This window comes from Arabidopsis lyrata (assembly GCF_000004255.2).
Source record: "Arabidopsis lyrata subsp. lyrata unplaced genomic scaffold ARALYscaffold_4, whole genome shotgun sequence".
Lineage (NCBI taxonomy): Eukaryota > Viridiplantae > Streptophyta > Magnoliopsida > Brassicales > Brassicaceae > Arabidopsis > Arabidopsis lyrata.
Window position 1 is genome coordinate 17,202,898 of NW_003302552.1, and position 13,405 is coordinate 17,216,302.

Below are 13,405 nucleotides of genomic sequence, written 5' to 3' on the forward strand. Positions count from 1 at the left end.
GAAATTTCTCTATAGGGTTATTTTTGTATTTTAAAGGTCCTCTTCACATTTTGGTTTGGTATGAGATATTATATTAGCCGTTCTCTCTTTCCCTCATGTTCATTCCCGACCCGCCAAATGATTATTCACGTTATCGTATGAGACCAACAAGTTTATAGATGTCATCACAATATTTCAAACAAGTAGAGCCAAATCTTACAACCAATGCCGGCTCAATATTTTGATGGGCCCAAGGGCAAAAAAAATTTTGGGCTCTTAGAATTTTTTTTTTAGTGTTTTTGAGTTAAAAACAGTAAATAATTTTTTTTGGGCCCTTATAAAATTTTTTTTTTATGTTGTAATCTATATTTTTAATACTTTTGTAAAAAAAAATTTTAAAATGGACCCCTTAATTATTAGAACACGGGATTGGGCCTCTGGCCGTCGCACCGCCCGCCCCATATTGTGAGCCGGCACTGCTTACAACTCCAATATTATGTACGGTCTAATATATACGTGGATATATTAATAACATAATAGTTTATACTAGTGTCGTCGTTGTATTACTGACCGAGTTTAAATCCGTAAACGCGTGTTTTGTTGGGAAAAAAAAACTAAGACAACAGTTCACAAATAAAAGTCGTAATGTTTGTAAAACACTAAAAAAGGGTTCTCCCTACACTACATCCAAAATTTAATACGTAGACCGGCTTGTTGGATTAGTACTCATATAGGGAGGGGGTAATTTTGTAGTGAGGGAGGGGGTAAAAAAGTAATTAAAGAAGAGGGTGAAACGAGTTACTGAGTGAAAATGATGATGAAGGGGAAGGGTAATAGGCCGTCGTCCCCCAAAGATTCGCAATGATGGTTGGGGATTGGTTCGAACCATCATGATTCATTATTCAATTTCTCAAGTTTTCAATTTGGACCATTTTCATTGCTCTCTTTTACTCCTTTCATTTCCCGGTTTGGTCAATATTGGTTTAGTCAACAATACTCATCATCAGCCATAATAATAACAGATTTTAGAAGGTGTTCGTGTCCGATTTTCTTCATGGCCCTTTATTTCTTTTCCTTTCATCATCCCTTATTTAGATAAAGATCGAAATAATTAAAAGGAAAATTAAAGAGAGAAATTATGAAGAGGAAAGTTTTGGGACCCCAAAAAAACCTAAAGGAAAATTAAAAAACTCTCCATGGGTTATGAGTATGCCACAGCGTGAAACATCATAGTTTACAAGGTGGAGGATTGTTTTTATTTTTCGGGCACTTTCGTTAATTTTCATTAACCATATATCATTCGTCCCTCGTGGACTTTGTTTGGTGCATAATAATACAAATTATTGCACTTTCACGTTATAATTACTTTTTCTTTACCAAATCTTGTGAGGTTTTTTGGCGTTTATTATTTTATTCACGGGATAAATCGTAATAATGCATGTTTTGTGAACGGTGATTGTGTTATATATTTTCCTCTTTTGCCTTTTGTGCTAAACATTCAATGGCTTTAAAATTCAAAACATTAGTTCGAACTCATAATTATTATGTTTGTCTTGAAATGGAACTATAAATAAATAAAAAATGGAAGCAAAAATAAATAGTGGTTGCACTACTTGCTTACATCAAAGGCAATGATAATTAATAAGTAGGGAGGTGTTTGTGTGAGTCATCTATCTTATTGTTAGGGGAATTTGAAATGACATCTTTGCCCCCAAAATGGTTTGGTTCTCTTCATTTGTTTTTTTAACTTTCAGTTTCTTCCGGATGTGAACAATTATGATTAGCCTTAAAACTATCTTTTGTCCTTTAAAATGTTTCTTCTATTTCCTTTCTCTTTTACAAGTCACCTTAACAATTCGGTCGGATGATTGTAATGTGACATATAAAAGGTTGGTATTAATGCTTTACCAAAAAAAAAAAAAACGGATTCAACAATCACTATAGTTTTGATAAATAGTGATAAAAATAAGTACTCACATAGTCACATATATAAATTTAATATTTATTTGTTGTATGTGTAGGACATCAAAATTTATGGTCTATAGTATGTTAAATCGTGTGAGTATGAAACTATTTCCAACTTTTAATCATTGTAATTTGTCATCATTTCGTCCCTTTAGAACTTTATTTCTTTTTATGTTTTGGGTCTCCATAAGCTAAAGTGCGTCCATTTGCATTGCATGGAAACATTATCATAACATCTTCTCATTTAAAAAACACACAACGAATATTTAATAAAGATTTTGTGGGGTGGAGCACTAATGATATACATAGGTCTGAAGTATATTAATTAAGAGAGGGCTCTTTTTGCAGGTGAGACATACCACACATATGAAAAATATAAATACAAATTAATGATGAGAATCCATCTATGCACTTTCTATAGTTTCATATGTGATGCTTACATAATTTGTTTCAAAATTTAATTTGATATATATTTATGCGATTTGTATTCCTGATTTTTTTTTTTGGTCAAACGATTTAATTTGTTTTTCCTGGTTATAGTCTGTGTCTTTATATATTATGGTTATACGACTTTACTATCTTTTTTCACTCATACAGTCACACATTGTTAATTTGTTATATATAATCATTACCTTAATGAAGTTTCTAAACTTGTTACACCATCTAAGCAATTGTTTCAGGAATTTGTAGAAATTGTAGTCCTTGTAACTATAGCTACGCTCACTTTGGTTAAATAAATCATGTCATGCTCATGTTTAATGTTTTTGCATGGCGTTGTGGAACTTGCCATGCAATTTTTAATATATTCTGCATGGTACAAAATAGTTCCGATCAAGATTTTTTGTGCATGCAGTTTTTAATATATATATTTTTGTTTAGTTAATAACCTAAAAACTATAGTTCTGATCAAGATTCACTAACATTTGCGAAGGCATAAATTATTACCCTTAGATAAAACTCAAATTCGGGACAATGGCTCAGTTTTATTAAACAAATGCCCAACCAAATAAGATATCTTTTTTTTGTTTTTTGACCAAATAAGATATCTAAGTTTTAAAATTTATTCTTAAATTATCAAAAAGTTTTTGTTATGTATCCTTCAGATTTTATTATTCAAGCATTGCGCTTTCGCCCTGCATTTTGGGGTTCCACTTTGTTTTGTTTTGTCTACACAATTTTTTGTTAATTATATTTAATTTCAGAAAAGGCAGAAAAAGTTATATAAATTGAGTTAAAGAAAGAAATAAAGAGGAAGCATCGTGTTACCTTTGCTCTCTGGGTGTTACACTATCGTGCAAAATTGTATCTTTATGCACATGCGCTACTTTATATTAATATATACATGTATAAACCATAAGGTGTAACAAATCCATCTTTATTTCCATATTATGTGGATTTATAATCTTTCATGGATTTGTCATAATCTTTTGTAGTGAACGTCATATCAAACTCAAAATGTATATGAACATTGATTTTCACTGAAATGAACCTGAATTTTTGAAAGTATTTCCTGAAAAGCTTCACAGTACGTGTTTAATCTGTAATAACTAATTTTATCAAGAATGATTTACTTAGAAGTGATTATATATACCGAGAGAAAATAAAACAAAAATGTAGTTATAAACATACATGACCAAAGTTTTAGAGTAGTTATATAAACAATCTTTTAACACAAAAACGGAACCCACCACACGAATCTAGAAAGGGGCCGAGAAAAGTGTGGTTCGATGGAAGGAGACGGTCAATGGCATACAAGGGATGTTAGAGTTAAATCCATGCGAGATTGTAGAACACTTATAAAAGTAAAGTTTTTTTTTTTCCACTCGTTAAAGTAAAGATCATGGTTTTCGAATAATATTTTACGCGATGTAATAAAATTACATAAACCAACGTTGAACTTCCAGATATTCAAAAAAAAAAAAATATTTTGCATGAAATATAATCAAGTTTGGAAACTAGTAGGTAATGAATGCAAGAATATAAGAAAATCGATTTAACCAATTCTTATCAACAATGTGCATCCGATCACTTTGTAAGAGTTGCTTATAAACTAACTTGATAATCTTTATCAAAAGAGAAAAAAATATAACTAAACGTGTTTAACATAGTTATTTTGTAATGGAAAGTTTCTTGCAAGTGATTTTCATGTATCTTATCAGTGAGGACAAAAATAATAGAATTTTTTTGGTAGTAATGTACATGTTCAATCGATAACTGTTACCGGTGTTCCGAATTATCAAACTAACCGCGAAACAAAAACGTAGTCCACCATCAAATGTGGGGACTGTTGAAAGGTTATAAATCTGAAAACAAACAAATGAGACTAATTTTGAAGGCTCAAATATTTAAAACCAAATAGAAAGAAGTCTAGTGGCTCTAAAACTGAGAACTTTGCAACCTTCTGTTCTGAAGTGAATAGAACCTTTAACCTCATATCATTTGCCTCTTAAGTACTACTCCCTCTGTTTCTAAAATATTGATGTTCTAGCATTAGTTGTTTGTTCCACAAAGATTGATTTTCTAGTATTTTTATTTTATTTTTGTTGAGTTATATTAATAAATTGTAAACTTCAAGATGTAATGATTATAAATCATTAACTTTCTTATACTACTATTGGTGATAATTATTAAAAATATGAAAATTATTAAATAATGATTGAGTTCTTAATATGTGTGAAAACTCCAAAACATCAAACTATTAGGAACAGAGCGAGTAGTTTTTTATACAAATATGTTACATAATCTGATTAACTAACTTGAATTGAGAAATTCAAAATATAGAGTATAGTACTTGAGTAATAATAAATGAAAAGCTAAGAGAAGGGAGACAAAATGGGTCTTAGGTAATCACGAATTAGAAGTAGGAGTAGCTGCCAGTCTCATAATAAACACCTTCTTCTGTAGCATCCAATGATGACCAAACCTCTCTAATTATACAAAGCCCTTTATTCTCTTTCTCTTTTCTCCTTTTTCTAACTAGTGCAATTATCCATTTTACTTAAAGGGGTAAAAAAGAACAAGAAAAAATCTGACCTCATGATTTAAGGAAGTTATTGAGTCATGGACGACAAAGAAAAAAGAGAAGTTATTGAGTAAAAAGCCAACAATAACAAAATTATTTAATTTGACATTTTATATTACACCAGTGATACAATACAATTGCAATGTTTATATTATGCCAATTAACGAACTAGTTTTAGAGATGAAAATGTTCTTTTGTATAGAGTTTTTTTCGTGAATAAATTCACTTTTCAAAATTCATAATCGAATAGTTACTCTACTTCTCATCTCACTTCCCATATGAGATCCTTAACATTTTCTAATTTATATATAAACTATAAAATTGGATTATAGACAGAGAGTCCCCCTTGATATATCATGCATACACATTTACTGTATATAGTTTGGATGTAATAAATGATTCAACTATTTCTTAGTTAATAGTAAAGGTTAAAATAAAAAGAGGTAGAACAAGTACTCATGAGTACTAGTCCCCGACTTCATTCATGATGATGATGATCAACATCATCCACCATTATGCCCTGTAGATACAATTATGCATAGTGAGCCCAACTTGTGTTATAACCATCTTCATTTAATCCTCTCCTCCTTAGTCTACCCTCTTTCATATGTTGCCCACTCTATCCTTTTTCTCATCATAATTTTCTAAAAATATGAAAAATATATTTAAACTTTAGATATTGTCTTCATTGCCATTTCTACATAAATGTGATTTTATATGACATTCAAATAAAATTATTTATGGTCTAATTCTTGATATACAATTCTAAAAAGACAAACTTATAATTTTATCTATTTTATACAACTTTTTGTATGTTTCATCCGTTTTGCATTAACCAAATGCATTCCGTTTGTTTAACGCATTATCATTATTGGAACCCTGAAGGTGGAGCCAAACGTTTTAAAACCAAACTTTTGATTTGTATTTTGATAGTTTGGCGTCTGTTTAGCAGATCAAAGTAGATCTTCTTTGGTGGGGATGGTGTTAAGTCTCTTACCCGTGTGGAGATGAAACATGATTGGTCGAGAGTAATGACGGTCACGTGAACGACTTTAACGAATTTTCTATGATTGCTCGTTACTTGTTATCATTGGCTGTGATCATACATTACGTGACCCACCTGTTTCCCTACCCCCATTTCCATCTCTCCTACTTGTCAAACAACCTTACTTTTCCGATCATTGCATTGCAATTACATAGTTCGATATGCATTGATCAGAGAAATGTCATAATTTGTAATATGATCTTGTTGAGATAAAATACAGAGATGAAATTGAGATTCCAGTTAGAACCAGAATAGATGAATGTGATGATGCCATTTCAAATGAATATTCACGTTCTAACGTGTTCTGTGACTGAAACTCATCTTTTATGGCTTCATCAGCTTCGCTTTGACATATTCCAACACTCCTTCTACGTCCACCGTCCATGCAACCGATATCGGTGAATATCCCACCCACGGATTGCTTCCGTTCCATCTGTAATCCGATCAAAACCGCTCTTTAGAGAAAGGTCTAGAGATTCAAAGATTGTTAATTTTTGGTGGAAAACAAAGTTATAAACCTCTTGAGGCCTTGATCCATAAGAGTGTGGCCAACGCATATTCCTTGAGTTTCTACCCGAACAACGCCTTTCTTATATGTGAATAGATCAGGACGTACTACAGCCACAAAGCTGACTGGGTCATGAAGGTACACTCCTGAAACCAGTAACCACAAACTTTTGAATCAAAACTGCAATTTATAAGCATGTTGATTGATCACAGATTCTTGCTTACCGTAAACACCATCAGATTTGACGTGCCAATCTCTATAGAATTTGCACATATCGCTTATCAATTTAGAGTGTTTCCCCTTGCAGTTACTCAGCTCTAAGAGGTCATCATCTGAAATAAATTTTTTAAAAAAACAGACACATTGTTTAAGCAGCCTAGGTTATAACTTATAATGCGATATCGAGAATGTTAAAGGAGTTGGGGGAAGAAGCTTCTTCACCTGATAGTTTAAGTTGGGTTGTGATGTTTATACCAACAACAGTGATATCCGCTCCAGATGTGAACACGACATCAGCTGCTTCCGGGTCACCATATATCTGCGTATAGAGCAGAGACCGACAAAATGAAACTGGCATTTTTCCATTAACAGAAGACTAATAAGAGGTTACAAGGGGGGTTACATTAGCCTCAGCTGCAGGATTGACATTTCCCAAAGAAAAGAAAGCTCCACCAAGAATAACAATTTTCTTCACCTTACTCGCAAATGAACTATCGCGTTTGATGGCCTAAAACGAAAATACCGTTATGTTCAATACACAAAACGAATTTTAAGACAAAGGAGGGATTCATGATTCTTACTAATGCCAGGTTGGTTAGAGGTCCGAGGGCGAGAATGGTCACTTCACCTGGATATTCTGAGACCTTCTCATCTAGAAACTCAGCTGCACTTTTCTCACATTTCTTTCTACTCGGAGGGGGAAGAGAGACATCTCCTAGGCCATTTTTACCATGCACAAAATCAGCAACGCGCGGAATTCCACCCTGTATCAACACACAAAGCCAGAAGTCGAACTAAAGTCACAAGGGTTTGACTTTGTCTCATACCAAAGATCTGAAAAATCTCCACGGCATAAACTAAGTTAAATCCTTATGAGAGGAGAGAAAGATGGCACCTTTAAAGGTTCAGAACTTCCTTCTGCGACGGGAACATCAGGGAAGCCAGCAATCTCACACTATTCTTTTGCAAAATGAACAAAGAGAAAGAGATCACAGACACATTCCAAAAAAGTTCTAGTGACTGAGTAACTAATGCATTGTACATACCAAGAGTAAAGCGTTGCGAGTAGCATCTTGTGTAGAAACATTACCAAACACAGTAGTCAGTCCTAAAATCTCCAGCTCCGGTGTTTGAAACGCCATCATTATCGCCATGCTATCATCTAATCACACACTAATGTTAGAACTGATCCTATTGTTTCATAACCCAACTCATTTGCAAAAGTCAACATACTAAAAAGAACAATTTCCCCTGAATCTTTCTATTAAGCAAGCATTGGAGCTTAAAGATCTTAACTTTACAAGCAAATGAGCACACATGACCAAACAGATTCAAGAAATCACCATTCGAATCAAACAAAGTTGGAAGCTTTCTGAGGTTAAATCCTACTCTGCCTGATACTAAAGCATCAAGATCCATTTACTAAGAGACGTAATCATCTAATCAAAAACAGGGGAAGAAGAGAGAAGCTCACCGATTCCTGGGTCTGTATCGATAATGAGCTTCTCACGCTTCGTCGAAGAGATACCCAAAACGTCACCGTTTGAGATTCCACCATTACAATTCTCCATCTCAGCTCAAGAAATTAAAAACCCAGGAAACGAATTTAAAACCCCTTGAAACTCTCAGCTCTTTTCCAGATTTATAGATACGTATCAGATGAGAAAGGTCTAAGCTTTTTTCAGAATCTTTAACGAGAAAAATATACCTCAGAAAGCTCTCAACTTTATATAAAAAGCAGAATCGAAGTGGATTATGGAATATTTATTCAAAGAAGACGACGAATTGCTGAGTCGTCCAGCCACAATTTTCTTATTTCTTTTTGCGATGACAGATGGATATAAATTCAAGAATATCCTAATTTTATTTTTTGTTAAAAATAATCTAACCTTATTTTAAGCCACATTTTTAAGTTATCTATCTTTCACGATAAACCCTTTTTCAAATAGAATTATTAGCAAATAATGAATTCATTAGTAGAATTTTAAAATAGGATTTCAGATGTTTTTTCTTGATTAAAATGTAACTTTCGTGGGATTAGGACGGTGGTTTGGTTAGAAACTTAGAAAATGTTAAAAAATAGTAATATTATTATTAGATTGGGAAATTGGGAGGAAAGAACCAATTATGTCACATGCCAACTAGAGCAAGTGTGGATTTGTATATGTCACCAACGACGCATTTTGACTAGACGTTTATTTCGTTCACGCATTACCCACTTTATATATTGAAAACGAAAATTTTATTTACGTAACATAAAAAGCCCAAAGTATCTTGGGCCTGAAATGAAAAATAGTACTAACAATTTAAGCTTCTCTTCCTTTCCTTCTCTTGACGCAATCACGTTTACGCTTATATTGATGTGACCTAGATTTTGCTTTATTAGAAACTTATTCAAAGTTATGAAAGTATTTATATACATATACTACAGTAGTCTACTTTTTTTACTTGATATTACACATATTTTTAGATTTGTTTTGTTGATGGTGGTATTTGATATTAATTTTGAAATATTCCTTTGATTTCGTCTCTATAATTATATCGTGTCAAAAATAGTCTATCTACTCTTTGTGCTTACGTAAAATCATTGAACATAGACACAAGGGTGGTGATAAGTAGTTCCTATAGAATAAAGGCTACAAACCCAATAATGGTTACATAGACTTTCCTAAAGAGAAGTCTTAATGGTATCTCGACTCTGAAAGCACCAATATTTGTGGCATGCCCAACCTGACAACCGCAGAAAAAACCAACAAAAACTTGTGGTATAATCAAACCATGGATATAGCATGCATTGTACATGGACACGTACATGAACATAATACCTTCAAATATTTTTGTTTTCTCAAAGTAAGTTCACATTTGTGACATAAGGAAGAATGATAAAAGAAATACTCCTTGTGTTCCTAATTGTTTGATGTTTTAGAATTTTCACACATATTAAGAATTTAATAAGACAATTAATGATTTATAATCATTATATCTTGAAGTTTACAATTTACTTATTATAAGTCAATAAAAATAAAATAAATTGCTAGAAAATCAATCTTTGTGGAACAAACAACCAAATCTATAACATCAATCTTTTAGGAACAGAGTGAGTATTATTAAAAATTTATAACCTTGGAAAAAAAGAAAAGAAGATGAAATGAAATATGTATGCAAAAGAATCATGCATGGGTCCATTTCATCTTAATGCCATATATCACAAAAGATATATTTCATGAACATATCCAAAATCGCCATTCATATTCAAAAATAATATGTTTGGTGGCTACATACTTGGAATCGACAATGGTATCTTACAAAACGATAGGAATGCTCATCATAACATGGATAATGAATTGTAATTGCTTCCTTCAATATAATGATGCATCCTCTTTCTCAAAATGTTGTCGCATTAATATGTAAATCACATGTTTAACTTATATCAGGTTCATACATTTATAGACGACTAATATCCATATATATGTTTAGCCACGCAATAGCCAAATCAACAACAAATGCTCGTGCCATGTTGATATTGAGCTTGCACCTTACAGTCGGAAAGATGAAAATCTGCCCGAACACATGTAAAGATAATTACTTAATTAGATAAATTAAACACTAGCTACTTCTGAAATAATAATAAAACACAAATGAAATTCCAGCCGACATAAAACCAATAATGAGGGTCCATGTCAAAAGATATCATAAATGGACAAATTTTGAAAGTTAAGTGGGAACATGGGACGGACGAGAATCTTGGCGGCCGAAAATGGGATTATGCCAATTGTTATAGCCCAACCTTCTCCATTATCTCTCTATATTCTACTAATTTTACTAAACTGATTAAACATATAAACGATTTACTATTTATATTGTTCTGGAACATTACTAGACTTTAATTGATGTAACTTGACTAGATAGATATTAGATCAGATGGGTTTTCAAAAAAAAAAAAAAAAAAAATATTAGATCAGATGGATCATGGCAGTGGATCTTATATATGCAACACTTGCGTTGTCAATCGTCATTGTCTACCATATTACCTTACAATTACATTCTCAAAAAGAAAAAAAGAAAAAAACACTTTCTTCTTTTCTATGTACATGTATCTTAGCCTAATTCAAAAAATGTATAGAGTCTAGTTGTAAAGAAGTAATTTTCTACAACTTCTATTAGAAAAAAATCACATGAAGACTTAGATTTATAAACCATTAATTATGATTGATCTTAGTGATAAAGAAACTAGTCAGATTGACAAAGATATGGATAAATGCAACATGGTATCAACAATAATATATACTTCTTCCGTTTCAAAATATAAGATGTTTTAGCTAAAAACACGCTGATTAAAAAGATCTATTTTTTAAAAGTTCAGCCAATCATAAAAAAGACTGCATAATATAAATAATTATAAAATTTTAAAGTAATATACAAGAGCACCTCCAACGGAGGTTTCTCACAGAGTAGCTGGAGTATTAGAAAAATAAAAAAAATACTAAAAAGGAAGACAAAAAATCAGAAACGTTTCTCGTTTGAGAAAATGTGAGAAATTATCTCTCACACTTAGCATCATTTGACTGGTTAAAGTTTTTTTTAATTAATTAAAATTTAAATAAATAATTTATTTATAACAAAAACATTAAATTATTATATTTGAGAAACTTTTATGGTTTCTCTTCGTTGGAGATGCTCTAATTTGCATAAAAACTTGAAAACGATTTATATAGTGAAACAAAAAAGTTTCTCCAAAACGCTTTATATTTTGAAACGGATGAAGTATAATAACTTATCAAAATGAAAATAAAAAACAAATAAGTTTTGGGCAAATTTTAATTGTTTATGTGCCCGTATGGTGACATCGAAGGGTATGTGACGAAGTTGTGAAGATACAAGTATATAATATAGAGAGAGTGAGGATAAGATTACTAGTGGATGGAGATATAAGCAAGACTTCAAATTTGGATCCTCTTCCAACCTGTCTTTTTCTTTGCACGCAATATATATTGTAACCCCCATACACATTTCAACATAAAATATAACGATCCAAATTTTTATAAATTATAATCTGATATTGCATATCCCTTATAAAAAAAATTACATATAATGAATGAGAAAAAATAAGAATGTCTTCACTAATGAAATTTGTGTTGCAGATTCATATAGTTTTCTTTTAATTAACCAAAGTATCTATCATCCATCAAACACGGTTTCAAATCAATAATAGAATTTGGCACCACCAAACAAAACATTAGTATATAAAAAAAAAAATCAGTGGGTTTTGTAAAAATAGACCTCTCAAAAATATCATAGAATTAAAAGAATAAGTTAATTTAGTCCATCATCATCTTCATCATCATTTCGCCGTTAAGTTTCTCTCTCTCCCATTATAGAATTCAGTGAAACAACAACAGGTAACACAAAAACACATCTCTCTCTCTCTTCTCTTTTTATTTTTTCCTCAATCTCATCTTCATTTCTGTTTGGTTGCCGAGAAAACGCAGGAAAAATTTTCTGCAGAAACTCGGTGACCAGATTCCAAATTTCCCCACGTTAATTCTCTCTTCTTTGTTTTGTTTCAGATTTTGATTACTTTTCTCGGAGATCTTTTCTTTGTTGTTGTTGTGGAGAATTATGGCGGAAGAACATCGATGCGAGACACCGGAAGGTCACCGTCTTTGCGTTAACAATTGCGGTTTCTTCGGAAGCTCAGCGACAATGAATCTTTGTTCAAACTGTTACGGCGATCTCTGTCTCAAACAACAACAACAAGCTTCCATCAAATCAACCGTCGAATCATCTCGCTCTCCGGTGATCGCACCTGTTCTCGAAAATTACGCGGCGGAGTTAGAGATCCCGACGACGAAGACGGAGGAGAAAAAGCCGGTTCAAAATCCGACGGAGCAACCTCCTCCTCCGCCGCAACGGCCGAATCGGTGCACCGTGTGTAGGAAACGGGTCGGGTTAACCGGGTTTATGTGCCGGTGCGGGACGACGTTTTGTGGGAGTCATAGGTATCCGGAGGTTCACGGTTGCACGTTCGATTTCAAATCGGCGGGACGCGAAGAGATCGCGAAAGCTAATCCGTTGGTTATAGCGGCGAAGCTTCAGAAAATATGAATCGGAGGAGCCGTTTGGTTTGCTCCGTTGACCTGAGAAGATTTCGATGTTCTCGGTGGATCTCAGCCGTTCATTATGTTATTGTATTACGGACACGTGTCACGCGATTAAGGTTGAGATGGTTTCGTTTCGTTTCGTTTCGTCATGAACTTTTTTAATTATTTTCTTTGTTTATTTCCGAAAGAAATTAAAGTTTTTATAATTGTGTGGCTTTTGCTTGTAAAAAAAAAAAGGATTTCTCTTTGGGAAAAATAAAAGAAAATATATAAATTGTGTCTCGCTTTTTGGACAATATGTTTTATACCGACAGAAGTACAGAACAAAGACGTTTCGATCATTCTTAGGGCATCTTTATCGGTGGTTTCTTAGGCTAAATCTTAGGGTATAATGAATTAAAAATAAATGAGAAAAGAGTGATAATGTTAAGTAACGTTCCTTAACTAAGAAACATTTATTCACCTAAGAGGCGGACAGGTGTCAATAAATGCCCGATTTTATTGTCTTTTTTACGTTTCTCTTTCTCTCTCTCTTTCGCGATGTCACCAAAGAGATGAAAACCAGA

The 13,405-nt window shown here is 32.7% G+C and overlaps 2 protein-coding genes across 2 annotated transcripts; one reads left to right on the plus strand and one right to left on the minus strand.

The window, feature by feature from the left end:
* Nucleotides 1-6,119: 6,119 nt before the first annotated feature.
* On the minus strand, nt 6,120-8,576 carry LOC9317505 (uridine nucleosidase 1). Its single transcript, XM_021029349.1, has 9 exons — nt 8,213-8,576; nt 7,785-7,900; nt 7,634-7,693; nt 7,320-7,502; nt 7,142-7,246; nt 6,961-7,057; nt 6,744-6,851; nt 6,530-6,665; nt 6,120-6,444 (listed from the first exon to the last, which is right to left on the minus strand). The coding sequence occupies exons 1-9, from the start codon at nt 8,307-8,309 to the stop codon at nt 6,336-6,338; spliced, it is 1,011 nt and encodes a 336-aa protein (XP_020885008.1). The 5' UTR covers nt 8,310-8,576; the 3' UTR covers nt 6,120-6,335.
* A 3,431-nt stretch (nt 8,577-12,007) lies between these two features.
* Nucleotides 12,008-13,095, plus strand: LOC9317506 (zinc finger A20 and AN1 domain-containing stress-associated protein 4). Its single transcript, XM_002879555.2, has 2 exons — nt 12,008-12,137; nt 12,306-13,095. The coding sequence occupies exon 2, from the start codon at nt 12,358-12,360 to the stop codon at nt 12,841-12,843; it is 486 nt and encodes a 161-aa protein (XP_002879601.1). The 5' UTR covers nt 12,008-12,137; nt 12,306-12,357; the 3' UTR covers nt 12,844-13,095.
* The last annotated feature ends 310 nt before the right edge of the window (nt 13,096-13,405 follow it).

What these genes read in the sequence shown, in the direction of transcription:
- LOC9317506 (XM_002879555.2), top strand. Translation starts at nt 12,358, where the DNA reads ATGGCGGAAGAACATCGATGCGAGACACCGGAAGGTCACCGTCTTTGC.
- LOC9317505 (XM_021029349.1), bottom strand. Translation starts at nt 8,309, where the DNA reads ATGGAGAATTGTAATGGTGGAATCTCAAACGGTGACGTTTTGGGTATC. An exon ending in AACCCAACTTAAACTATCAG is followed by an intron (nt 6,852 to 6,960) that starts GTGAAGAAGCTT and finishes AATTTATTTCAG; the next exon opens with ATGATGACCTCTTAGAGCTG. An exon ending in ATGGATCAAGGCCTCAAGAG is followed by an intron (nt 6,445 to 6,529) that starts GTTTATAACTTT and finishes ATCGGATTACAG; the next exon opens with ATGGAACGGAAGCAATCCGT.